This window comes from Nelumbo nucifera, chromosome 1, assembly GCF_055504915.1.
Source record: "Nelumbo nucifera cultivar China Antique chromosome 1, China Antique-T2T, whole genome shotgun sequence".
Taxonomy (NCBI): Eukaryota; Viridiplantae; Streptophyta; class Magnoliopsida; order Proteales; family Nelumbonaceae; genus Nelumbo; species Nelumbo nucifera.
In genome coordinates, this window is record NC_142649.1 from 62,967,809 (window position 1) to 62,994,426 (window position 26,618).

Consider the following 26,618-nt stretch of genomic DNA (forward strand, 5'->3'; position numbering starts at 1 on the left):
AAAAGCTCGTAGTTGATCTGATCAGAAGGTTCATATTTAAATCATCCATTTTGTTGCTGTGAGAGGGGACCCACTTGTCAAATGTGGATCTAATTCAAGGTTTTCACTGATTCGAAGGCCATTTTTATCGGATTTCATTATCATTGCCACTGGTGCCGTCGCTAAGCAATTGAAATTTCTTGGTTCCAGAGATGGAGAAGGAGGATTCTGGAATCGTTGTATATCAATGGCGTTGCACCCATTTTTGTTGCAGCAGCGGCGAACCAGCGGTGACAAGGGAGAAGGAGAGAGAAATTGAAGAGAGAGAGAATGGGGAGGAAAAAGAATGAGAGAAGAGAGTTGTAGAGGACCCGTCGTTGCTAGAAGTTTTAGCGGCAGTAATGGAGATGCAGGAAGGGAGACGTTTTTGGGTTTGCTATGGGAAAATGATTAAAAAAACAACGGATATGGAGAGAAAGAGAAAGAAGGGGGATTAGAGAAACCTATCGCCGCTGCTGAGAGTTGCAGCGGCAGTTATGGAAAGAAAGGAAGACAAAGGAGGTGAGAGTGAGTTAGAAGAAGAATACGAGAAAGTGAAGAGAAAGAGATAGAACCAGAGAATGGGGAAGAGAGGCCATTGTGGGTGTAAAAGCGTTGGATCACATATCCTAAATCAACCCATGAAGAAAAAGGGAGAACACACAAAATGGCAAAGTAAATAAAAAAAGTTCAAACAAATAGAGATGAAGACACAAGAATTTAGGTGGTTCGGAGAAAATCCTTTTATATCCACGGGAAGAGCACACACTCCAGAGAGAGAGATCTTTCATTAAAATTGTAGAAAAAGAAGAAGAGGGAGATGTAGATACAAGATAGTCACTCATTTTATATCTAACTTTGAGGTTACCATGCACTAATAGCCACTTTCTGTAACTACTTTATGATTACCATTTACTAATATCATTAATAGCCACTTTCTGTAACTGATTTTATTTTGAGTCAATTCCAACAATCTCCACATTGACTAAAAAAAAAAAAATCTTCAACTCTCTTCTTCACCCTGCTCCATTTCTCTATCTAGATTACCCCCTCTTCCTCGGACCTTCACAATTTAACATTGTTGTATGTTTGAAAGATTCAGGCAATGCTTGAACCTCTCCCTTGGCAATGGCTTGGTCATCATGTCTGCAATGTTCATTTGGGAAGAAATCTTCTCCAACTGAATGTCACCTTCTGCTACAAAATCTTTGAGCTTGTGATACCGCACATCTATGTGCTTAGTCTTTGCATGGTATACTGGATCCTTTGCAACACATATAGCACTCTGACTGTCACAGTGATCACAAATGTTCTTCTGATCAATTCCAAGCTCTTGAACCAATTGGCTGCCTCTACTGCCGCCATGTACTCTGCTTCTGTAATAGATAGAACCACTGTATCTTTTAATGTAGATCTCCAACTAATAGGACCTTGACCAAGAGTGAAAATATATCTCATAGTAGACTTTCTTTTGTCAAGGTTACCTACAAAATTTGAATCTACATACCCAACCACTTTGTTTCCTTTCAAACCATTCTGAAATAGTAAACCTGTATCTTGGGTACCATTCAAGTAGTGCAGAATCCACTTTACAGCATTCCAATGCTCCTTCCCCGGATTAGCCATAAATCTGCTCACAATACTAATTGCTTGAGATAAGTCCGGTCTGGTGCATACCATAGGATACATAAGACATCCAACTGCATTGGCATATGGTATATGTATCATCTCCTCATGTTCTTCCTCTGTCTTTGGACAATGTTGAAGAGATAGTTCAAAGTGGTGAACTAGTGGTGTGCTCACTGCCTTAGCCTCCTTCATATTGAATTTGGTCAATATCTTCTCAATATACCCTTTTTGGGTCAACCACATCTTCCCATTGCGCTTGTCTCTATGAATTTCCATACCCAAGATTTTCTTTGCTCCACCTAAATCTTTCATCTCAATTTCTATGCTCAACTCCTGCTTTAACTTATCAATCTCATGCAAACTCTTACAAGTAATAAGCATGTCATCAACATAAAGCATCAATAGTATAATGGAATCATCATGAAGGAAGCAAAAATAAACACAACTGTTGTACTTACTTCTGATGTAGCCATGTGAAGTCATAAAAGTGTCAAAGTGCTTGTACCATTGCCTCAATGCTTGCTTAAGGACATAGAGCGACCTATTCAACTTGTGTACCAATTGTGCTTTTCGTTTCTCAACAAACCCATTGAGCTGCACCATGTAAATTTTTTCTTCTAAACTCCCATGGAGGAAAGTTGTTTTTACATCAAGCTGCTCCAACTCCATATCCCACATAGCTACCATCGCCAACATGATTCTAATGGAATAGTGCTTCACTATTGGAGAAAAAATCTCATTGAAGTCCACTCCTTCCTTTTGTGCATATCCTTTTGCAACTAACCTTGCCTTGTATCTAACTGGTTTGCTTGCAAATGAAGCCTCTTTCGTTCTGTACACCCACTTGCACCCAATAACCTTCTTACCCTTAGGCAATTCTACTAAGTTCCAAGTTTCATTCTTCCAAAGAGAAGCAATCTCATCTTTCATAGCACCCATCCATACTGAGTTGTCTTTATCTTTCATTGCCTCCTTGTATGTCATTGGATCATCACAATTAGCTATTAATGCATATGCAACTGTATCATCAAATATGACTGGTCTCTTAATGTTCCTTTTAGCCCTACCTGCAGCAATGGAATATGGTGGTTCCTCTTGGGATTGTGCAACTTTTGGCTTTGATGAGAAGAATCTGTAGTGACTGGTTCACTACCCATTTTCTCTTCCTCATTTAGTTCCACTTGAATTGAGGTACTGCTCTTCTCTCCATCTTGGATTTGTTGTTGATTTTTCTTCAACATAAAAGCTTCATCAAATACAACATCTTTGCTTATCTCAACCTTCTTGGTGTTAGGATTCCAAAGTTAGAATCCTTTCACCCCTTCATTGTATCCTAGAAAAATGCAAGGTTCTGACTTAGTATTAAGCTTTGTCCTCTCTCTATCCTACAACAAGACATAACAAGGGCATCAAAAAATTCTCAAATTTGAGTAATCAATAGAATTACCAGTCCATACCTCTTCTACTGTCTTGAGTCCCAATGCTTTGGAAGGTGATCTGTTTGCCACATAACAGGCCATATTAACTACCTCGGCCCAAAACTACTTTGGTAAATCTGCAAAGATTCTCATGCACCTTGTCTTCTCTAGTAGTGTCCTGTTCATTCGTTTTGCTATCCCGTTCTGTTGTGGTGTGCCTGGAGTAGTAAGGTGTCGAGTAATCCCTTTTGTTACACAAAATTTCTGAAACTATGTAGAGGTAAACTCTCCACCATTATCTGTCCGTAGATATTTTATCTGCTTTCCGGTTTGTTTATCCACTTTTGCCTTCCAAATCTTGAACTTCTCAAAAACTTCAGATTTATGCTTCATGAAGTACACCAAAACCTTTCTAGAATAATCATCAACAAAGCTAACAAAATATCGTGCTCCACCTAGAAGTCACTAGCAATGAACCCCATGTATCTGCATGCACATACTCAAGAATCTCTTTGCTTCTTTTAGTAGATGTTGTAAAACTGACCTTGCATTGCTTTCCAAAAATACAGTATTTGTAGAAATCTAATTTGCAACATTTAACACCATCAAGTAATTTCCTTTTGTGTAGTTCTATCATGCCTCTCTCGCTAATGTGTGCCAATCTCAAGTGCCATAACAGACTATAATCATCATGTAAAGTGGATGTGACAGCTGCATTCCTAATGATAGTTTTTCCAATTAACCTATATAATGATCATTTTTCTCTCCTTTTATGACAACCATGGCACCCCTTTTAACTTTTATGACTCCATCAGCCCCACTATATGTACACCCAAGATCATCTAAAGCACCAAGTGAGACTAAACTTTTCTTAAGATCTGGGACATGTCTAACATTTGTTAATGTTCTAACAATCTCATTAAACATCTTGATTTTAATTATTCCAATCCCATCAATTTTACACTCGGCATTATTTCCCATAAGAACTGTGCCGCCAATTTGTGACTCATATGTAGAAAACCAATCTCTATAAGGGCACATATGATAAGAACATCGAAAATCAAGTATCCAAGTATCCAAGGGATCCATACCTAAGGAGACCGTAAGAAGATCTCCATCACTCTCTATATCAGAAGCAACACTTACCTCTACAAATTTCTTGCAATCCCTTAGCCAGTGACCATCTTTCTTGCACCATTGCATTGTGTTTTCTTCAATTTGAATTTTGACATGCCTTTATTCTTCTTATCTCCCATTTCTTTAGATATGCCCTGTTCATAACCCGAATCATTTGCAATCAAACTTTCACTATCACTAAAGGTAGGCTTTTTCCGCATCTCATTTGACGACAAAGTACTTGTGACCTCATCCATCACCAATGTATCATTCCCATACAAGATGGTCGTCACCAAATGATCGTACGATTTTGTGAGAGATGAGAGGAGAAGAATCACCTTATCTTCTTCATCAATCTTTACATCTACATTGAGAAGTTGTGCAATCAACCGCCAATTGAATGTATTCAAATGATCCAATAAATTTGTTCCATTGGCCATATGCAAACTATATAATTGCCTCTTCAGGTACAACTTATTAGTGAGAGGATTTTGTCATATACAATTTCTCCAACTTTGTCCACAAGCCAATGGTGGTTTCCTCATTGAGTATGTTGTACATCACTTCATCTGCCAAGTATAACTAAATCATGTTCAATGCTTTCAGATCTAATTCAGCCCACTCATCACTTCTCATCTTCTCTGCCTTCTCCTTTCCAAGGAGAGCTTTGTGAAGACCTTGTTGTACCAGAACTACCTTCACCCTTTTTTTCCACAACCCAAAATTCATCTTGTCGTCAAATTTTTCCACCTCAAAATTTATAGTCGACATCTTCGCCATCGTAAGTACTTCACAGATTTAATAACTTGACTCCGATACCATTTGTTGGTGTAGAAGCGTTGGATCACGTATCCCAAATCAACTCGCGAAGAAAAATGGATAACACACAAAATGACAAAGTAAACAAAAAAAAATCAAGCAAATGGGTATGGAGACACAAGAATTTACGTGGTTCAAAGAAAATCCTCCTACATCCATGGGAAGAGAACACACTCCAAAGAGAGATCTTTCATTAAAATTGTAGAAGAAGAAGAAGAAGGAGATTTAGATACAATATAACCACTCATTTTATATCTGACTTTGTGGTTACCAAGCACTAATAGCCACTTTCTGTAACTACTTTATAGTTACCATGAACTAATAGCCACTTTCTATTACTACTTTATGGTTACCATGAACTAATAGCCACTTTCTATAACTACTTTATGGTTACCATGCACTAATAGCATTAATAGCCACTTTCTGTAACTAATTTTATTTTGAGTTAATTCCAACATCTGATGTGAGAAAAACGCACACCTATTTAATGTTACCAGTGGTCATTAGAGATGGCCGGTGGTGGGCAAAGCACAACACCAGATGATACGATACCTACCTACCATTAATGAGATCCGTGGTTAGATGACTCGGTCTCTTGAGGTGCTTGGTGTCATTTATGCACATTGGATTTGCAACAACCGTTTATTTGATAATTAAACGGTAAGAGTACAGTTTTTTAATTAACTAAACAATAGTGGTATTTTAAGAAATTTATCCAAAAAATTAAAAGTAATATAAAAATATAAAATACATAGATTGTAAATACATAGTGATCGCTCAGACCATCAAAGTATAGAAGATACCAAATTGATACTACATGAACGCTTGCGATGAGCCCATAACTCATCGGTTACTTATGATGAGCTTATAACTCATCGAACGTATGTGATGAACATATGACTCACCACATGTTTGCGATAAATTTGTACCCGACACAAGTCAGGATAAACTTTAGCCAATGTAAAACCCATGGCGAGGTTTAGATGCACACGGTTATGCGATAAACCTTGGACGCATGTGGTTTTGCGATAACCTCGGGTACACGCAATTTTGAGATGAACTTTGGATGCACGCGGTTTTATGATGAACTTCGGACTATTATGGAACCACGGGTCACTGTGAATTGGAGTTAAATATCGGCTACACGTGCAACTTTAAGTTATGTGCGTGATAAGGCACCACGTAAGTTTAGTAAAGATGTGCCCACCAAACAGTGACGTCACCAACGCCACGTTGGTTAAGTAGGTCGTGAAAGGAAGTAGTACATGCGGATTATGAGAATCCTTGAACGAAAAGAAAGTTCGTCATTGAGAAATCTCATATGACACATGGCGAAACCCTAGCAGTGCTCCTTAATGTCCGACAACGAATCTAATACTCACTTTCCTAGTGGAAATCAAACATTTTTGACTCTTTCCTTTCGGGACCTCTGGATCCCTCCTTATAAATGGGGATCCTCCTCATAACGAAATCATTCACTCAATCATTTTATCCTGCCACATTATCACTTCCATTGACCGTAGCCTTCAAACCTACTTCTTGCCTCGGGTCTTCCTTCGTCTTTCAAGAAGACCGCTCTCCCATAGTCTAACCACTGCATTTACACACATAAGAAAACTAATAAAATAATAACTAATAATAAAATAAAATTGATTAACTAAAACTGAGCCTACAAAGCACCATAACCAACACTGGGGTTATATTATCCTGTGGCATAGTTGAGGCTACAAAAAACCTGTAGCCAACATTTTGAATATGATAAAAACCATACTACAATATGATATGATGGGATTCAAACCACACCTCACCACAACTGAACGGTTGAATAAAATGTGAAGTAGTTTAAAACCCAATATAATTAAAACAAGCCACTTTGAGCGTTATGGTGACAAGCAAAGAGGTCTCAGTCGAGTGAGTAAAGCTTGATCGGAGAACTCGGACTGTTTCCTACCCTTTCAGCTAAATATTCAATGCAAGTGAATTAATTATTGTCGTCCATATCCATTTGGTTGTTGAAAGTCTTATTACATCAAAATCAATTTACATGGATGTATTTTCCTTGTATTTATAAAATCTAGCGACCTGATTGTGAATTTCTGGCTTATATCTAGTTATCCTCCCGTTGATCAATCAGGTCAATTGTGGTTTTATCACCTTCTTGGGCCATTGAAATTTTAACAAAATCCCAATCCTAATCCACAAAATTGCACTATTACTTTTGAATTCTGAGATATTAGCCTGAACTAATGTTGTTAAACCTAGATTAGATCATTGGAGCGGAAGGGTTGAAATCATAGTTTTTAAAAACAATTCGGAGACCAAACTGGTCAGGGGTCTGGTTACCGAGTCGAACGGATGGTTGGACCGTTCTGACAAAAAAATTAAAAATGGTCAAAACCATTTGAACGGTTCAAACGGTTAATCACCTGAGTCAGCGATTTATTAATCAAAATCAACGATTTTGGACGAATTTCCGGTTTTAGAGATAACCAAAACCGATCACCTGACTGATTCCTGATTTTTCCGGCTTGACCGTCCAGTCCAAACTTAAGTGCATAAAATAAAACATTAAACTTAGGCTTCACAAAAACTTTACTTTGAAAGCATTTTTTTGTTAGTGATTATATTTGAATTAGATTGAACGTGAATGCATTTTTGAAGAACACGTTGTCATTTTGCATCTTTCTTCCTCTCAAAATGTAGATTCTGCCACACCTTGAATTAGATGAAGTGACTGTGGTGGGCTAGGGCAATACATCTATGGCTAGATGATGTGTGACTTTGTAGATCGTGGTTGTCCACGGTAATAATAGCACCCAATCATCTCTCAATTTTCACATTAAAAAACCTAGATTCTAAACCCTTATAACTTTAAACCTTTAATTCTTCAAAGGGGTGTTCTTTTTTTTGGATTTGGAGAGAGAGGAAAGTTGGTTTAATGGGATTTTGGTTTCCATTGACCAAGAGTCCCATGTTCTTTTTTCAGCTTTATGTAGAGATTAGGGAAAGTTTATTTTCTTATGTATCACTTACCCAGGAAAGTGATACCCATCTCCTATGTGGGTAAATAACTTTCTCACATAGGGGAAAGTTGCCAACACTCGAATGGGACAAAAATGTCCCCTTTAATAATTGATTTCTATGGCCAAAATGGCCATTGCCTTATTTACCTGAGAAATAAAAGAACATGAATAAATGCACTTACCTGGGTAATTGCATTTACCTGGATAAATAACTTACCGAAAAGTGAACAAAGTCTAAATCCTAAAATTAATATATAAATTGCATTGTGTGGTTTGCATCTCGAGTTCGGATCAGATAGGCACACAAGATGAGCACATTGAGTAATTCAGGAAAATTTGTGAGATCTGCTCCATAAAATATTTCCACCCTACCCTTGACCTTGAAATGATTTAAACAAAATTCTGAGGCACCCGTCAGAATATATGTTATATGTTCTTACTGAATGTGCTCACAATGGTGTCACTACTGAATCTAGTTTCTACCAAACCAGGTAGGAGTCAAGTATTTTCCATTGTAATTGGCCACAGGGGAAATTTTGACTGTTCAAAAAATACAGCCTCGGCTGTTTTGAAGTTCCGTATAGGGTAAGGTAGGAAGCCTCAAAACATGTAAGCTCAATTTGGAAGGAGTAGAAATGCAAATATATAGAGTGCAAAACTTTATATTTTGTATTATTCTGTATGTATTTGTATTCCTTCCAAACTAAGCCCTAGGCAAAAACGTTGCACACACTTTGAAAGCAATACCATGCAATTGCATATTAAAATCATTTTGTTTTTGTTTATTATGCAATTTCAATTACATATTATGAAACTCCCCATCCCCATCCCCATCCCCATGGAGATCTCAATTGTCCGTGATTTTTTATAATGTCAACTATTCTGTTTTTGTTTTTTTTTTATTTGAAAATTAAAAGTAAATTAGTTAAAATATACAAATTTATTAAAAATGATTCAAATATATTCAATCATATTAATTCAATCACATTCTTAAAAATGTTAATATACATACATACATATATATAGGCATGCATGTACATATATGTTAGCAGGATCCCCATGGGGTGGAGATCGGAGTCCCCACAGGGCAGAGAGTGCTCTTCCCGTTCCCACCAACAGGGATGAAACTTTCTCCATCCTCGTATCCATGGAGGAAAAATAATCCCCATCCCTGCCCCATTCGAAACGGGTCCCCACAGGGATTGGGGAAATAGGGAAAATTGCCATCCCAATATGCATAGAATTTTGACTTGTAGGATATCCAAGCTCTTCAAAGCAGCCCATATTGTTTCTTCTAAGCAGTCAAACTTTGCCTCTTGGACTTCCTATTTCTCTAAGAAGCTTATGTTTGGTTTTACAGAAAATAAGAGAGAAACAAAAATTCGAGGAAGAATTCCTAACAAATTTTGTGAAATTCCTTATGAATTTTCCTAAAAATTCCTTAATTTTTTATCTTCCACTTTTTATGTATTCCCTTTCCCGTACCTTTTTCTAATGTATTTTGAGCTGCTGTCAAGAATGCTCTCCGAAGTCCTCTCCTGGTAGTTGGTATTAATGTCAAAGGTTTCAAAGTGGACAACTCTAGTCTTCAGATGAATATTTGTTGTTTGCAGACAATCTGCTCATTTTTGGTGTTGATGACCTTGATGAGGTTCAGTGTTAGAAAGATTTTGCTCCTGGTCGGGCCAACAAGTTAACTTTGAGAAGTTTGCCATTTATTTTAGTAAACATACTAGTATACGACAGGTTCAAAATATCAATATGCTCAATATGCTGTAGAAGGGTATCGCACTGTATCGGTAATTTTTTTTAAGTTTTATTTATTTTTTTTAAAACCGGTTCAGAAAGATCGATTTAAGGCTCGACTATCCTCTAAATCAGTGCCTGACCCGATAAAATCCCTGAAGGGGTGTATTGAAAAGCCATTGACACGACGTATGGATACTTTGAACCTTAACATATAACCTCTTTGGTGAGAAACTCAATTATTCATACCTTGGAGGCCCGCTTCTTGACGCCTCGAGGATATTTTCGTGTTGAAAGTTCGTAGTAGAGAATGTTAGATCCAAACTTAAAGGATGGAAGTCTGGGTTTTATCTCATGCTGGAAAGTGCCCCCTCATTAATTAAGACCACTCTTTCTTCCATCCCTCTTTATCACATGGCGGGTTTCAACATTCCTACCTCTATTTGTAAAGAGCTGAACTCAATCTATAGATAGAGATTTTTGGCGGCGATGGACCCAAAATAAAATAAAATAAACCTTTATCTTAAAGGGTCGAACAGTTTTCTCCGTCCTTTGGACAAAGGTGGTTTGGGTTTAAGATCTCCTAGTCTCATGAACAAAGTCCGTTTAAAATTGGCCCGGAGGTTCATCCGAGAAGAAATTTCTTTATGGGCCCGGCTGTTGATGAATGCCAAGAATACGTGAAAAAGTTCTTTTTGATGCTTAAAGAAGAAACCTGGTGATTCTCCTCTTTGGTCAAGTTTACTGAACTACTGGACATACCTCTTAGCTAGGTGTAAATGGATTATCTAAAATGGTTGGAACCAAGGTTATCGAGTGATACGTCATTAGGGCGTATCAGCCTGTATTGATCCTTTTTCTCTTTTAAGTTTTATTTTTTTTTTCAAAATCAGTTCAAAGGGATTGATTTAAGTCTTGGCTACCCTCTGAACCAGGCCCTCACCCGATACAATGTAAGGGCATATCCGAAAGGGGCCCATACGATATGTATATATAGCGATTTTTTGAACCTTGGTTGGAACACCCATGTATTAAATGATCATTGGATCAATTGCAAATTGATAAAAAAATCAGCTTCTTGGTCACAACCCTATAATAAGGTGGCCATGCTTCTTGATAATTCAAGATTTTGGAATTGCAATCTCATCAACTCAGCTTTCGATAGTGATATTGCTCGTGAAATTTTGGAAACTAAGGCTATGTTTGGTTTGAAAGAAAAGGTAGGGAAACCTATACAAGGTTTGTAAAGTATTCCCTACCTTTCCCTGTCTTTTCCTTCAAACAAAATACAGCCTAAAATTCCAGATATTTTCTCATGATTATAATAAAATTATTTGGTCACTAACTCGTCGAGGCCAATACACATGAAACTCAGGCTATAAACTATTAAATCACCCGAAGGTTATGTTTTGGAGCATATTTGCTGTAAGATCGAATTAACTGAATGCAATGACTATACCAGGCAGTGGAACAAATGATAATATCACAACACTGGTCATAAAATACGCAAGGCCCACAACCATTCCATCTCTCACTTATCATTTATGACTACCATGGGGTATTATCACTGGTTCCACAGTCGGTCATACAGCCATTTGCAATCAGCTAATCTGCATTTGTCCATACTCTTAGATTAGCTGTATTGGATGGTTGTGTTAGTTATAATTTAACCAATAATAATGCCCAATATCAGTCACCACATAGGGTGAAGGATTGGATTGGTTGTGTGGCATACAAATTTGATGGATAATAAGGGGGTTATTATTATTTGTTTCATAGTCTATTATAGGAATTCGGACACTTCAGCTGTTTAGCAGGCTGTAAAACCAATGATGAAGTTCTACACAAATAATAAATTCATGACCCCATTATAGAAGATGCAGGCCCCAAGTAAAGCCTATTGAATAGTTAAAGCATTCAGCTAAACCTTGCTCCAGCATACATGTTTTTTGTTATAGACCCCTCCCCCCCACAACTCCTTTGGATGTCTTAGTAGCAGATACACAAATGAAGCTCGTGATTTGTGAAAACCAATGTAAATACGTTACAATCCATACTCTTTATCATTCTTTCTTATTGGGAAAATCTATGATATCGAAAAGACATGGTATTAAAAGAGCTTTCATCAATCAAAGCACCCCTGCGAATTTTGATGAAAACCACCTATAGATTGATTGGCTGTAAGTTTTTTCAGAAATTATATCCTTTTGGTATCATAGCCGAATCCTTATTCGTTTCATGGTCTATTATACACGTTTTCTGTTATAGACCCCCCCCCCCCCCCCCTAACTCCAACTTTCCGGTGAATTGACGGATTACCAAGATAGAAAGAATTAAGAAGAAGAGGAGAAAGAAAAAAAAGTTAAGAACAATGAATTGCACAATTATATTTGAGCTTCTTGATGGCTTATACACATGACCTACCAATTGAATGATTTTGAAACGTTAGAAAAATGCACCACCCTCTTCTTCTTTTTATGGGGCAAAGCAAAGTCTGCTTTAGGCATTAATTAGGTGCTCTATGTTCCATTAAGGGATGTGAAACGCCTCCTAACAAAGTTGGTAATTAGGATTAAATCAATACATGGCGGTCGGTCCATGAATTTGAGATTTAACTCACCCACCCACTTTTCTTAACACCGAGCTTCCGTCTCCTTGTGGGAGCTCCAACAGACACCCATCACAACTTTTAATTTCCTCGTGCACCACGACCACGTCCACTTACAAGAAAGCTTTTCCTAGGTTTCCAAGGCTACGAGTTGGTCAAGCTTGGAGTTCCCATCATGTATGAATCAAACACCACGCATCAGGTATATTTTATGATGGGGCCCACAAAAAGAAGGTTCGGATAGAGGGTTATATGCAATACAATATTAATTAATATCATAGTCTGATGAGTAGAGGATCGGTCAGAATCAGATCCTCAGCCATTTGGTTTGGTGGTGGTGGGTATCCAATGAATTGTACTAATTAAAAATTCCGAAAAAATTGACAATCAAACACTTCAATTGCGCTCCTAACCTTTGATTTGAATCCTGTGAATGGTTTTTATCTTGTGAAAATGAAAAAAAAAAAAAGTTTAAAAGGTGTTAACCCAGTACCTACCGTTAACCATATATTAATCAGCCATTAAGTATCATTTCAAAACGATATAAATGTCTTTCAAGTGTCATCTAATTTTCTTTATCAATCACTCAAATAAACATTGACATAAAAATAACAATCCCAAATCCTTGCTTTTTCTATTCAAGAAAGTTGGAGTTACGTGGACATTTTAGATTCCAACTTTTTTGAATAAAAGAGGCAAAGATTTGGGATTGCTAATTTTTTTATCAAAGTTTGAATGGTTGATAAAGAAAATTAGATGACACTCGAAGGGCATTTGTGTCTTTTTTCAAATGCCACATAACTGCTGGTTAACGGATGGGTTAATGGTAGGTACTAGATTGACATATTTTGAAAGTTCAAATACTGAATTGTTGCATTTTAAAGTTCGATGACCAAAGTGGCACTAGGCCCAAAGTATGGAAATTTCTCCAAAAAAATATTAGAAAATGCAGGCACATGCACAATTAAAGATTAGAATATCGATACATCTAGGGGTGTCAATTGGACTGGATTTGGTCCAATCCGATCCAGTCCAATGTGAGTCCATTATAAATGGATCGGGTCCAATCCAATCCAATAAATGTTTTGGATCAATGTGGACCATCCAATCTGTTCAAATTCATTTAGATTTAGATTGGTTTCAACCCAAACCCGGTCCATTGACACTGACACATATATGCTTATCTTGTATCAGTGGATCAGATATTGGCTTAATCCAATCCAATCCAGTATAAATTTGTTATGGATGGATCAAGTCCAATCCAATCTAATAAACATTTTGGGCCGGATTAATCCAATCCAATATGTTTTGTCGGTCCGTCCAATCCGTCTAAATTGATTTTGGACTGGACGGGGTCTAATTCCAAAACCGGTCCATTGACACCCTTAACAACATCAGGATATATTCAATATGTTCGAAACATATTGATATACAAACATTTTAAAAACTTTTTAAAAGTCGCAGATCTCTTCTAGGATCCTCTCATTATTATAAAATTAAAAAACATCAACTATATCGACATATACATATATCAGTGTGTATAGTGTATAGATATTTTAAACTTTGCATACAAAATTACACAAACACAACCTAGGTTCTATTATAATTGTAATTTACAAGATTTTTAATTTAATAGAAATAGAAATAAAATTGCACACAGTGGTCTGTTCCAACTAAAGAAAGAGGGTAAGAGCCAAATTTAGCAAGATGTACTGGGATCCCATTCCACTCACACTCCCTGGAGAGTCCTTCCAGTCACGATTGCCATCGTGAAGTCTGAAGCAACTACATATATGGGTAGAGGGCATGACCGGACCCGGGGCCCGGCATGTTTTGAAATATGGCCCGACAATTTTTGTACTGGAATCCCCTCCAGTTAATCATGTTTGCGCTCATGCATTTGTATAATTGTACTATCCATCCACGTGTCCAAATCCCATTGGCCATTGCTTCAAATTCAACCAAGTGGGACCTCAGTTGGTAGCCAGTACAGAGTACTCCTCCCGCCCTCACCCTAATTAAGAATAAGAACCATGGTCTCAGGGAGGTTTGGAAACAGCTAGGGCCGGTCATTTAATGGTTATCATTCAATAGTCAATACAGATGACCCTGGCTGCCCAATGCAGTCCAATCGTGCACGGTGCACCCCAAAATGTCAATGCATAATACACGTGTCATACGAGTGGGGACACCGGACACACACAGAGGGAGAGAGGAGCACCTGTCCACTTAGGACTATGGAAGATGGATGCATGGCGTGTTGGTTTCCATCCAAACAAGCTATATATACAAATCAGTCGGCTAATGGTAGCTTATTAGACGATGGAGTGGAGATTCATTCCATTTCCATCATCCAATTCTAAGGACAAGAGATGTCTTATTAGCCACGTGGCCGACAGTAAGATCAGGAGCTCTCTAGGAACAAGAATATACCTACATAGTGGGGGGAACAATCATGGAGATGCACAGAACATCTTTCTACTCCTTCCCCACCTTTAAGAGGTAGAACCCACTTTGCTTTCTTTTCAATTTCAATCAATACTATTACGCACCAAACCCAACATAAACCTCTAACCCTCTCTCTCTCAACTCTTTTTCTCTTTTCTCTTTTCTGTTCTATTCAAGCAGCTTATCATCATGTGTGCACCATGTAATGGTTACATTACTATGTTGACTACACCAACCAAACCACCTCTATTATTCAAACATCATGTCCTCTGGGCTTCCTTTTTCATTAGCTTCCGTATTTTATTAATGGTGAATAGAAGTAGGACAGAAACCCATGAACCCCTCCTCCCCCTACTTTCAGTCCTTTGAGCCATCTCTCTCTCTCTCTCTCTCTCTCTCTCTCTATTTGATAGGTAAAATTATCTCCTCCGGATCCCCCCTCTCTCTAATTTCTCCGTTTCATTCTCTACAAAGATGTCTTGCGTTATTTATATGCATGTCTATGTATAGATGTATCATTTGGATTTGTTTTTCCGATCGTCAGGCTTTGAAGCGAAGCTTGAGCAATTTTCGTAGCCGAGTTCTAAGCACAACTTACAGGCTTACAGCGGCAGAGGTCGATCAGGTTCAAGTGAGATTCAGCGGAGTTTTGTGATATTTTCTGGTATTCATTTTTGTTTCCTTCTTAAAAACTACTCTGCCAATGTTCCCCGTGGCATTATCGAGCATGCTAATTAACAGCTTATTATTTATATTCATCTTCTTTGGCTCCTCAGTTCCGTCACCCAACCAGTACAGAGAGGGTTGGTACTTGGTGGTGGTGTTTTATTTATTCCAGTATATATGAATTGATTGACGGAAACTTGCTTCAAATGGGTCTTTCTTTATTGTCCGTATTTCGTATTTCCTGCTACTAGTTAAAAAAAAAAAAGGAAAAGAAAAAACTCAGATACCCATGATTTTCACAACTAGGGGTGGAGATCATAGTAGGAGATTACTCTCTAATTGAGTAACTCTCCATAAAAGAACCCTAACGTGTTTATCATTCATTGGGTTGAAGCTAAAGTCAGTTTACAATCTCATTTTGGTGTTTGAATTTTGGAGGCAAATAATGTTACAGATGGTAGACTTGTCATGGTTTTCTTTCTTCCCCATCATGAAATCATCGCTCTCACCCACGAATGAATGCGCTTTATCTTTTTTGTTACAAAAGAAGAGATTCTCAAACCTTTGTCAAAAGAAGATCTGGATAACCTTTAATAAAGGTACTCATTAATGTCATATATAATCCTGTTAAAAAATTTTGAATAAAAAATGAACCTCACCAATCACCACATAGTCGAAAGAAAAGAAAATTCCAGTGGATAGGAACAATAAATAAATAAAGTAAACACGTTTTAGGAGTTTATTGGGGTTGCTGGATTCATTAATAAGCACGAAAAAAAGGTAGCAAATTAATGGTCCCTCTGTAGTCTTCTGTTAGGGTCGATCCTGTAACATCTAGTGATAACGTAAAGATTGCGTTGGAGCCGGCCATGATCGATGCAAACTTGACGTTTGCCCACTTTGAAAAACATGGGCGTCTCGATCGGCGTCTCTCCTCCTATACTCTTCTCAGATCAGAGCCCAATCTATAAACTGTGCCATGAACCCACCGTGGCTCCTTTTATCACCACCAGTGTGTAGAGCACGCAGCACCACTTGTGGCCTCAATGAATAAATGACGACGAATTAAGATTTAGACACTATGCTGCAGCACATAGTGTCCAAAAAGAAAGTGACAGAGAGCATAATCTGGCCTTCAAATTGCCTGAGATTTTATGGGATGTCACTCATTCTCTCATAGAATATATGCATGGAAAATAGAGAGGTCCCCCATTAGGTGTAAACAGGTGAGACAAAACCGATTGTTTTTCCTGTTAAAGTCTATGTATACTGGTAAAAGTTTGTGGCCTTTGATAGGCTCTACTCAGGAGTCAGGACCAAAACTTGTCTATTATGGCCTTGTTGATACGTGTGGCGAGACCACTGATTCGACTAATCGACTCAACAAACAGACGTAAAGATGGAAGTTCAGCCAAGATTATATTGTAGTGGTTTATCTCTTCATTTTATATTGTGAAATTTAAGCTTATAGCTACAATCAAAAGCCATGCATACTGAAAAGCTTTGGTTCATTAGTTGTGGGTGTAGTACTGACTACTGAGCCTGTTTCCTCTTCTCCCACGCCCTTACCCAACCCTTCCCAACATCAACCGCCCCAAAGAAAAGCTAGCTCTCTTCTGTCTCATAGGGATCAGGCCTTGTTACAGTAGTGGGCAGCAAATTATGGGAATCTTTGTTGGACCAGAGGTATGTAATACAGTACTACTTCCTAAGTTGCATGCGTTGGTGAATGGCAGGTGCATGTGTGCTACTGAACTTATCAATACCACCGCTAGCCAAGGACTACGGCATTCTATAGCTCAACCTCTTTCATTTTCGAATTTCCATCCCTGTTTCTCCTTTCTTCTTCTTTTTCTCCTTCCATCAACATATTTTTTGGCCTTTTATGCCTTTGTTTGGGACATATAATCAATTCCTTCAAGAAAACATGTTCATACCAATGCTGAAGCTTTTGGTTATTTATTTCTTTCTTAGTGGCAATTGTTATCATCTCATTAGATAGATGGTTCTACCAATTTTTAGTTTATATTCTCATATGCTATGCTCTACTAATGACTGTATCTATGTGGAGTAATTGATGCAAGTAAAAGGCTACCTCTAAAAGAGACAAGTGGATTCAAGTGGCTTTTGAGTTGAGGATTACTTACAATTTGATAGAAAGCATGAGCTCTTGATATATAGAATACAATGAAAGACAGAATTCATATACTCCTATCTATAAAAAAAAATACACCTTAGGTCTAATTTTTGTAAATTTTATATGGAGGAAAAGTGATAAATTACTTGGATAGTTGGATTATAAAAGAGTAGTTAGTCTTTACTCTATAGCATTGACATGCTTACTCGGTGCAATGGTAAAATCTTGGGCTGGCAAGTGTGAGAACATGGTTTCCAATATGAGAGTGGCCACTTTGAGTTCAGATTTGATCGTCACAGAATCTTCCTCACACCGTCCCCACAGCCTTTTGCAGCATGCGTTAGGAACATCTCCATATTTGTAGGTTTTTATTTATGGCGAGATATTCCTAATACACAACTGCAAGGGGCTGTGAGGACGGTTTTGTGATGATCAAATCCGATTTTAGCCACTTTGTGCAAAAAAAATGCCAAAAGTTAGGACTGTATCTAGTCTACTCTCAAGACCCAGAAAAGACCCACATTGGGTAATGGCCATTTTAGGGTTGCTAATTACATCTCACAATCAAAATGTACGGCACAATTTCACAATTGTAGGTTTGCATTACTGTCTATACATGGTGATAGCAATATTTTTTATGAATTAATGTTTTTCTCTAATTCAATGTTCTGTTAGTGGTTTCTTTAGTTGTTTCCGTGAAAATGAATGGAATGTTTCTTTAGGTTTCCTTCAAAGTAATGTCTATGGCAGGCAAGGAACATGGATTAATTTTATAAAGTCCGCACTACTCAGGAGCATATCATATGAGTTTAATTAGAAGCCAAAACAAAGATGAAGTTTATGAAACTAGGGACTAGGCCCGATACTTTCTACACAGAAGAGGCTACCAGGTATGATGTTTTATAATCACCTTAGGCATTGCTGATCAGAGTCAATGTCACCCTTCTATCAAAAAACTAAGAAAGAAAATTAATGTCTGGAAGGAAATTTGTTTCAACCATGCAGATCTGTGTCTTCAGATGTGCCTAGTGACCTCATCATACAAATTAACAACATAAAATATCTGCTTCATAAGGTAAGTCCTACTTCAGTTACATTTCTCATGAAAATTTGATTGATGAAGAGCTTCATAAGGATCGGTCACCACTCAGCATCCTCAATAGACACATAGAAAAGAGAGAGAATAGCCCAAAACTTGCTGGATTAACCTAGGAGATCTCCTGGGACAAAAACAATCCAATTTTATCATCATATGCATTTGGCATATTGCAGGCTAATTTGGAGCGCAAGTGGGGGAAGAATTGCATATGTTGAAGAAAGTTCCTTCAAATTAGATTGTTATGAAAACTGATTATGTCAGTGAATATACAAAATCTTCTGGTTGTCACCAAACAGCAATCTCTAGATCCCAATTACATCTGCAATATACCGATAGCAGGCAGGGTGGATCACTTCTTCCTGCAGTTTTACTAAGACTTCACTGCCCCGACCTAAATTGCCTAAACAGATACTAATTCGAAGTGATAAAGCACCAGGATCCACAAAAAAATCAATAAGAAATCATCATTGAAGGTATTATCATGGCAAAGCACATACAGGAACCAAGACCAAAAAAACATGGTGAAAATTTTAGCAGGTTATCCAAAAGCAATTGCAGTAAACACGTGGACAGGAAGAAATTAACTAGTGTTAAAGTTATGGAGTCTCTTAAACATTTGAAGACTCCAATACCTTAAGCCTACAAACGAACAAATAATCACCCATCCAGACCTAATCTCGTACTAATCCCAAGATCTAATCCTTTTCTTTTCCAAGTGAAAGGTGGTTGTGAGAATACCAGTGAAGAGTCCATGAGCACACGAAATGGAGAAAATAAACATCAGCAATCACATTTTCTTTTCTTAGTTTTCATAATAATTTCTTTACGACTCAAAATCAATTGGATGTTTCTTAATTTTTTATATTCTTAAATGTAGTTTCCACTTCTTCCAAAGTGCGGCCTCTTACAACGACTCTGTTCTGATGCTGGAAACCATAGTGAGATACCGGTAGTAGGACTCCATGATGCTCCTGGAGGAGAAGCAGCTTTTGAGCTTTGTGCAAAGTTCTGCTATGGAATTACCATTAGTCTCAGTGCTCACAACATTGTGCCCGCTTTGTGTGCTGCAAAGTTTCTTAGGATGAGTGAATCTGTTGAGAAGGGAAATTTTGTCATGAAACTTGAAACCTTCTTCAACTCGTGCATACTCGAAGGTTGGAAAGATTCGATTGTCACTCTACAAACCACAGCAGAGCTACCAGAGTGGTCTGAAAATCTTGGAATCGTCAGGCGGTGCATGGACTCAATTGTGGAGAGAATTCTCACACACCCATCCAAGGTTAGTTAGAAACTGAAAGTGATTAGTATTCTGAATTGCAACCAAAATACAGAGTAAAGGAGTAAAACAAGGCAAAATTTAAACATTCTCTCCCCCCCCCCAAGACTAATTACTTTTAATCTTTGTAGGTCACATGGTCCTTCACTTACACTAGGCCAGGATACACAGAAAAGCGCCACCATTCCGTCCCCAAGGATTGGTGGACAGAGGATATATCCAATCTCGACATAAACCTTTTTAGATGTATAATCACTGCCATCGGGTCAACAAAGATGCTACCACCGCAGCTGATTGGGGAAGCATTGCATGTTTATGCATGTAGATGGCTACCAGAAACAGCACAGCGCAGGATCACAGAGTGTTCAGTGTTTCCAACTGAACAAACCAAGGAGAAACATCAACAGGTTCTTGAGATCATTGTGAGTATGATTCCTAGTGACAGGGGATCAGTTTCTATTGGGTTCTTGTTGAGACTACTCAGCGAGGCAAACTTTCTTGGGGTGTCCCATTCGACTAAGGCTGAGCTCATAAAGAGAGCAGGCAGACAACTAGAGGAAACAACAGTGAGAGACTTGCTCTTTCCTTCACACTCTTCTACAGATCGACACTTTTATGATATTGACTTAGTGGGGGCAGTTCTAGAAAGTTTCCTGGTTCAATGGCGAAGACAGGCCTCCCCAGATGACAGCGAGTCTGTAAGAGTGATAAGGAAAGTGGCACAGCTTGTTGATTCATATCTCCAAGTTGTGGCGAGGGATGTCAACATGCCTTCGTTGAAGATAGTAACTCTTGCAGAATCCTTGCCAGGAATTGCCCGGACAGAACACGATGATCTTTACAAGGCAATCAACATCTATCTCAAGGTAAAGCATTTAGATTTGAAAGAAGATAAAAAAGAATGTTTTTGCTTAGGAATTCAAACTTGTTAAGGTGTCATGCCATGGATGCACAAGTAGTAGGCCTTGACATGGATGAGTTGTGGCATACAATCTGTCTTTGTTACAGAGAAATTGTTGCTTACACACATACACACGGAGGTAGTTCTGTGTCATTATTGTGTCCACCAATTATGCATTCTATCTAGCAATCTTGCAATGGACACGCAAGATATATAGGTTCAGTTTGGAAGGAGTACAAGTACAAATATGTGGAGTGCAAAAAAACATCATGTGCAAATTTGAATTGTGCAGCATATAATTAACCACTAAACTTGCCTTTATTGATGATGATAGGAGCACCCAGATTTAAGCAAAGCAGAGAAGAAGCGCCTTTGTCGAATCCTAGACTGCAAGAAATTATCTCCAGAGGTATGCGCACATGCCGTAAGGAATGAGCGTCTTCCTTTGAGAACAGTAGTACAAGTCCTTTTCTTCGATCAGGAGAGAGGTGCCAGGTCAAATACTCGCAAGCCCCCACAAAATGAGATCATTCATGGAGGTGGACATCAGATACCAGGTGCTGGAGGCGAGAGCTACAAAGGTGTAGAGAGTGCAGGGAAAGTTACAGTTCAAAATATATCTGAAAAAAAAGTGAAAACAGATGCAAAACAAGCAATGGAGTTGGAAAAAAGAGTAGTCAAGAAGGAAGTTGGACAGGATATTAAGGAGGAAGGAGTTTCTGGAAGCAAGATGGGGTCTAAGATAATAGAAAGGAAAAGCAAGTAACACCATAGCCATAGCCATAATAAAGGAGCCGACAGAGAAGATCTTCCGGCTGTGTATGTAATCTGCATCTCCTTTTGGAGATGCTAATCTGCCTCATAAGGAGCCGACAGATAAGACCTTATGAGGTGGCTACAAAGGTGTATGTAATCTGCCTCATAAGGATACATATCTTGCGGAGCTCGCTGCTGCCCATATTTCTTTTGTTCTCTGTAGCTTTCATAATGACCTTATCCAATCCATAGAAAACTAGCAACGCAGAAATAACTTGCAATCCGAGATTCAGTGTTAAATAAGGTTCATTACTGTAATTCACATTTAATTGTTTAATTGATTACTTGGCTTATCTATGATTGTTAGATCACTTTCTGATCTTTACTCTCTTCTCTTTCATGAATATGCCTGTCCATTACTGTATATTCACCTTTAGCTCTGTAATTCTAAGGACTGTTTAGACCCGGTCCTGCTACTGGAAACATCAACCGTGACGGGTGCTCTGCATGAAGCATCTATAATGGCAGCGGATTCCTTAACCCAAAACTGGGGAATCAAGAATCCCAACTTTTAAAATGCCAGGAAGAAAATCAAATTCAAATTTCAACAAGTTATCCAATTGTTGTTGCTTTTTCGCAGAGAGAGAGAGAGAGAGATTTCGGGCCCATGATATTAGTTCAGACTCTTCCGGTTACCTTTATCGTGAACTTCCTGGGCTTTGCTGCACATTTATACGGAAAAAGAAAAAACTGCCACTTTATTAACCTAAAAAGAATTGGTGGTAATGCTAGCTGAACCTCCACAGTCCACACACAAGCAAGCAGACAACCTAAGGTTAAGGTAGAAAACAAAGCAACCAAGAAGGTTGCAGTAATTTACAAAATCTGTACACTAACTAACAACTTTCTGTGACAAAAAGCTGTCATCATCCTCACGCAAAACATTAGCGTACAAGACACGTATTTAAAAATACGCCCTCCTCACCCACGTACACAACAGCCCCCTCTAGCCCTAGGACTGTATACAGACAGCTATGTACACACTAATCCAGATGAGATGAGTGCCATCGCATTCAGCAGTACCCCCCACCCAATACGAACCAGTGAGTCTCCGGTACTCGTCTACCAAATGCAAGAAGATGCTTCTTCTTCTTCTTCTTCTCCATGTTCTTCTTCTTGCATCAGAGGCGTTCTGCACAGAGGACACGTTATGTTCCAATAATCCAACCACTTCTCCAAACAAACCTTGTGGAAGAAATGACCACAGCACAGGTGATTTATCTCGGAATCCGGTTCAAACCGTGTCAAGCAGACAGAACACTCATGGTCAGAGCAATTATCGTCAAAAATGGAGCTGAAGCGAATGGCTGGAATCCGACACCGGAACTCCTCCATGAAAGTACTTGATGGTGTTACACGAAACTCAAAAGGCTCTGGTGGTGCCGTCTCAAAGGAATCTGATGGCGACGATAATAATGATAAACGGATTCCAACAATGTGAAGGATGGACCGGAGGATGCCTTTGAAAATTGAGATCGAGAGGGCTGTATTTACAAGGAGGACGCAGAGAACTCCTTCGGATGGTGCAGGGAGGCTTGATAGGCCCATCTTGAATGAAGACTGGAATTTGGGGATTGCAGGGTTTTTTATCTATTAATTAGTTTTCAGGGGAAATTGAGCAGAGCTAATGCAGAATTTGATGTTGGGCGCAATATGAAAATGGGAATGAACGTCAACAGCCAGCTGAAATTATAAAAAAAAGTTGCTAAAAATTATAATCTGCGATCAAACAGAGGACGAGAGCTCTACAACAACTTTCGAAGGACAGGGGCAGGAAATAGCGGTCTTTTTTCTGGTATTACTGTCAGGAACTTTAATTTCTCGATTGAAGTAGAAGGACGAGCTTCTATCCTCCAATATATTTATCTGGAAAAAGAGAAACATTCAAAGAGAAACAGAAAAACAAATCAGAATATTGCATGTCAACAGGAACATGAGGGAAGAAATGAAATGACTTAGAAGCAGAATTAGCGAATTGACAGTCAATGTAAAATCATTTCTACGATGAAAAGATATTAAATAAATTATGGTTGGAATTAAATGGAAAAGAGGAACGAAGGATCACAGCATACATTCAATTAGAAAAAATCCAAAAATTCAACGAAAAGGATCAAATTCGATTACCAAAGTAAGACATTCCACAAAGCCACTCAATTAAATTATAAGCCTCCAGAAACGCTAAGCAACCCATCCGTTGCTGAATCACAGTGAAGGAAAAACCAAATATATCCTCGACAGGTAAGAAACTCAGGAAAAAATATTACGACATCGTTAAAAACAAACCAGATGGATGGTGAAAAAACTCAACAGTCAAGACGGAGATAAACAGCTCAATCAAATTCCACAGAAGAGAAAACAAACCGGATGGATGCATCAAGAACATATCTGAAAAAACAAAAGATCGGCTGTTCAGGTTTTTTTTTAAAAAAAATCGAATAACATAAAGTGAATAATAGACTCGAGACATAAAATGAGCTCCTTACTATTCGTACAATAGAGAAAGATCTGACATCTTTCAACAGCTAAGAGGGAAAGCACAGTGGAGAGGGTTTAAAGAACCAAATCAGAAAGAAAATGAAGGGAGGGATATTAAATTTAAGAGACAGAGTAGACATTAACATCTATGGACTATACCGAGGAGGAAAAGAGATCGTCAACATAGATAGAGAAAAATGCACAAGAAGAAGAGGGAAAGGATAAGATCTATATTTTCCAACAAAAAAACTGCAAAAACAAAAACAAAAATCCTAACCAAGAAATTAAGATTGCCGTATCACAAGATCAGCCTTGAGAGAAAACTCAAGGTTTCTACATTAGAATAAATCAGAATGCACACAACAGAAGACACGAGGGTTTTCGGATACAGATCTACCGTTTGTCAAGAACAAAATGAATTGAACACTTGAAACGGAAACGGAAACGGAAAGAAGAAAAACATCACATACACTGAGGAATGAACAGAAAGAGAAACTTACATCGTGAGTTTTTTCAAGATCGAGCCTTGCGTCTGGAGTGAGATTTAATTTTTGCTTGTTTTCTCAGGTCCAGTTTTCTTCAAGTAATGGAAGTAAGAAAAAAGGAAAGAGGAAGTTGGAGATTCATCGGATCCGAGATGTGGATTGGACAGTCGAGGATGGGCTTTCTAATTCTCACCTATTATATAGAGGTTAGGAAAGAGGCCACCAACAACCGATTATGGGCAGTTTCTTCTGCACTTGACTCTTGTTCCTTAACCATGGTCAGGTCAGTTTCCAGCTTCTGGTTACTCTTTAACCATGGTTACTTTGTATCATAAGCTTGCTTTTAACCATACTTTCTTCATTCGTACTTGCCTATTGCTGGGCTGAGGCTGAGGCTGGAAACTATTCTCTTTCTTTTATGTTAAAAATAAAGTAAACTATTCTCTCCCTCTGTTTTGTCAATTGTGTTTATATATCAGCTACTCCTTTACTCTGTTAAGTGAAATAAGCCTTATGGTATTTTTTTAGGAAAATTCCTGTGATTACCATTAACTTTAAGGTTATGTTTGGTTTGAAGGAAAAGGTAGGATAACCAATATAAGATTTGTAAATGTCTATTTACCTTTTCTTTCCTTTCCCTATATTTTTCTTCAAACCAAACATAGCCTAAGACTGTTTTAAGTCAATTCCCCAACTTTAAAATGTATTTATGCAGTATTCCAACTTTCAGAATATATCTAGTAGGTTAGTTATTTGTATCACATGAGCCACTTAAAATTTTTGAAAATATCAAAACTACCCTTTGAAAGAAGATACTATTCATTGTCTTCTACCTTCAAACTAAACCAGTTCTTTCTCTGTTTCCTCCTAATTTCGCTACTTCACAGTTCTTTCTACCTTGAAACAAGAGGACACTGTTTAAAGATGGAACGACAACATAGTTTATTGGAATCAAGATTTAAATGGAAGGAGTTTTGTTCAAATTGGTTTATGTGGAAGTGGTAGATAAGGAAAATTAAATGATACTTGATGGGTAGTTTTGACATTTCCAAAATTAACTAACGAACAGTTAACAACAGGGACCTATTAGACACATTCTAAAAGTATGGGCACTACATAGACACGTTTTGAAGTTCGAGCACTGACTTGAGATTAGGGTACTAATCGGGAATTTTCCTTTTTTTTTTAATTCGGCCAAGCTGGTCCAATCCTAATCTAAGGGTGCTCATGAAAAACCGAGAAACCAAAAAATAGAACTGAAATAGGTAATTCAAATAAAAAAAATCGATTAATCCAACACATAGGTTTCGTTTTCGATTTGATTTCAGTTAATCTAGGAAAGAAAATTGTGATAACTAAATTGGTTAGTATGTATGTATGTATAACCAAACCGAAAAGCTAAACTTTGAAAAAAATGTACCCATGATTAATAAATTGTGGGCATTCCTAAGTTGAATTGCAATCCAAATTATACCCAAAGTGAAAGTGGACAATTTCCTATGCATATATCTTTTGTATAAAATGATCAATAAGTAATTTTAATATGCTTTCTATTTAAAGGTTATAAAGTGATATTCATTTAAATATAATGTCTTAATATAAATTTGTGAAGTGATAAGGTACCAACTAGCTTTCTAGTCTTGGACCTCATTTGGTGCGTTTTTTCATTCAGGTTGTCAACTATTTAGAAGCTCGATAGCCTGCTTTTTGGTCCTTTTTTTGTTTAGTTGGGAAAAGATTTAACTGTCAAAAGATGCTGCCTTGAAAAGACACGCGAAGCCCATTTTGGGCTATCTTTGGGAAGCTCTAAATGAAGTTTTTCGACTTTTTTCATTTTGTCTTCGCACGGAAAGACGTGACTTAACCAAATATTCTTTAGGCTACTAAGATCTTAATGCAAAATCTCACATCATCTTTTCTGTGTCAGGTCTACCAAAA

General features: G+C 37.9%; 2 protein-coding genes across 11 annotated transcripts; one reads left to right on the forward strand and one right to left on the reverse strand.

The window, feature by feature from the left end:
* The first annotated feature begins 15,063 nt into the window (after positions 1 to 15,063).
* LOC104594296 (BTB/POZ domain-containing protein At5g47800-like) lies at positions 15,064 to 22,004 on the forward strand. 8 transcript variants are annotated; one of them, XM_088896359.1, is made up of 7 exons: positions 15,064 to 15,238; positions 15,370 to 15,489; positions 18,379 to 18,518; positions 18,634 to 18,703; positions 19,605 to 20,006; positions 20,135 to 20,869; positions 21,239 to 22,004. In XM_088896359.1, the coding sequence occupies exons 3-7, from the start codon at positions 18,460 to 18,462 to the stop codon at positions 21,668 to 21,670; spliced, it is 1,698 nt and encodes a 565-aa protein (XP_088752485.1). In that variant the 5' UTR covers positions 15,064 to 15,238; positions 15,370 to 15,489; positions 18,379 to 18,459; the 3' UTR covers positions 21,671 to 22,004. The 8 variants fall into 8 exon arrangements, with proteins under 8 accessions (XP_088752485.1, XP_088752479.1, XP_088752489.1 ...); XM_088896353.1 differs by having other exon boundaries at positions 15,088 to 15,238; positions 18,351 to 18,518; XM_088896363.1 differs by having other exon boundaries at positions 15,088 to 15,238; positions 18,421 to 18,518.
* On the reverse strand, positions 21,096 to 24,906 carry XERICO (RING/U-box superfamily protein). 3 transcript variants are annotated; one of them, XR_016081236.1, is made up of 3 exons: positions 24,696 to 24,906; positions 22,092 to 23,586; positions 21,096 to 21,477 (listed from the first exon to the last, which is right to left on the reverse strand). XR_016081236.1 is itself a non-coding variant. In XM_010254533.3 (3 exons), exon 3 carries the CDS (start codon positions 23,266 to 23,268, stop codon positions 22,783 to 22,785), a length of 486 nt encoding a protein of 161 aa, XP_010252835.1. In that variant the 5' UTR covers positions 23,269 to 23,586; positions 23,845 to 24,105; positions 24,696 to 24,864; the 3' UTR covers positions 22,390 to 22,782. The 3 variants fall into 3 exon arrangements, 2 of the variants coding, with proteins under 2 accessions (XP_010252835.1, XP_010252834.1); XM_010254533.3 differs by lacking the exon at positions 21,096 to 21,477 and adding an exon at positions 23,845 to 24,105 and having other exon boundaries at positions 22,390 to 23,586; positions 24,696 to 24,864; XM_010254532.3 differs by lacking the exon at positions 21,096 to 21,477 and having other exon boundaries at positions 22,390 to 23,586; positions 24,696 to 24,863.
* Between the last annotated feature and the right edge of the window lie 1,712 nt (positions 24,907 to 26,618).

Excerpts from the sequence above, each read along its gene's own strand:
- LOC104594296 (XM_088896359.1), top strand. The coding sequence starts at position 18,460 with ATGAAGTTTATGAAACTAGGGACTAGGCCCGATACTTTCTACACAGAA. Across the intron at positions 18,704-19,604 it reads TAAAATATCTGCTTCATAAG|TTTCCACTTCTTCCAAAGTG; the intron begins GTAAGTCCTACT and ends TCTTAAATGTAG. Across the intron at positions 20,870-21,238 it reads CAATCAACATCTATCTCAAG|GAGCACCCAGATTTAAGCAA; the intron begins GTAAAGCATTTA and ends TGATGATGATAG.
- XERICO (XM_010254533.3), bottom strand. The coding sequence starts at position 23,268 with ATGGGCCTATCAAGCCTCCCTGCACCATCCGAAGGAGTTCTCTGCGTC.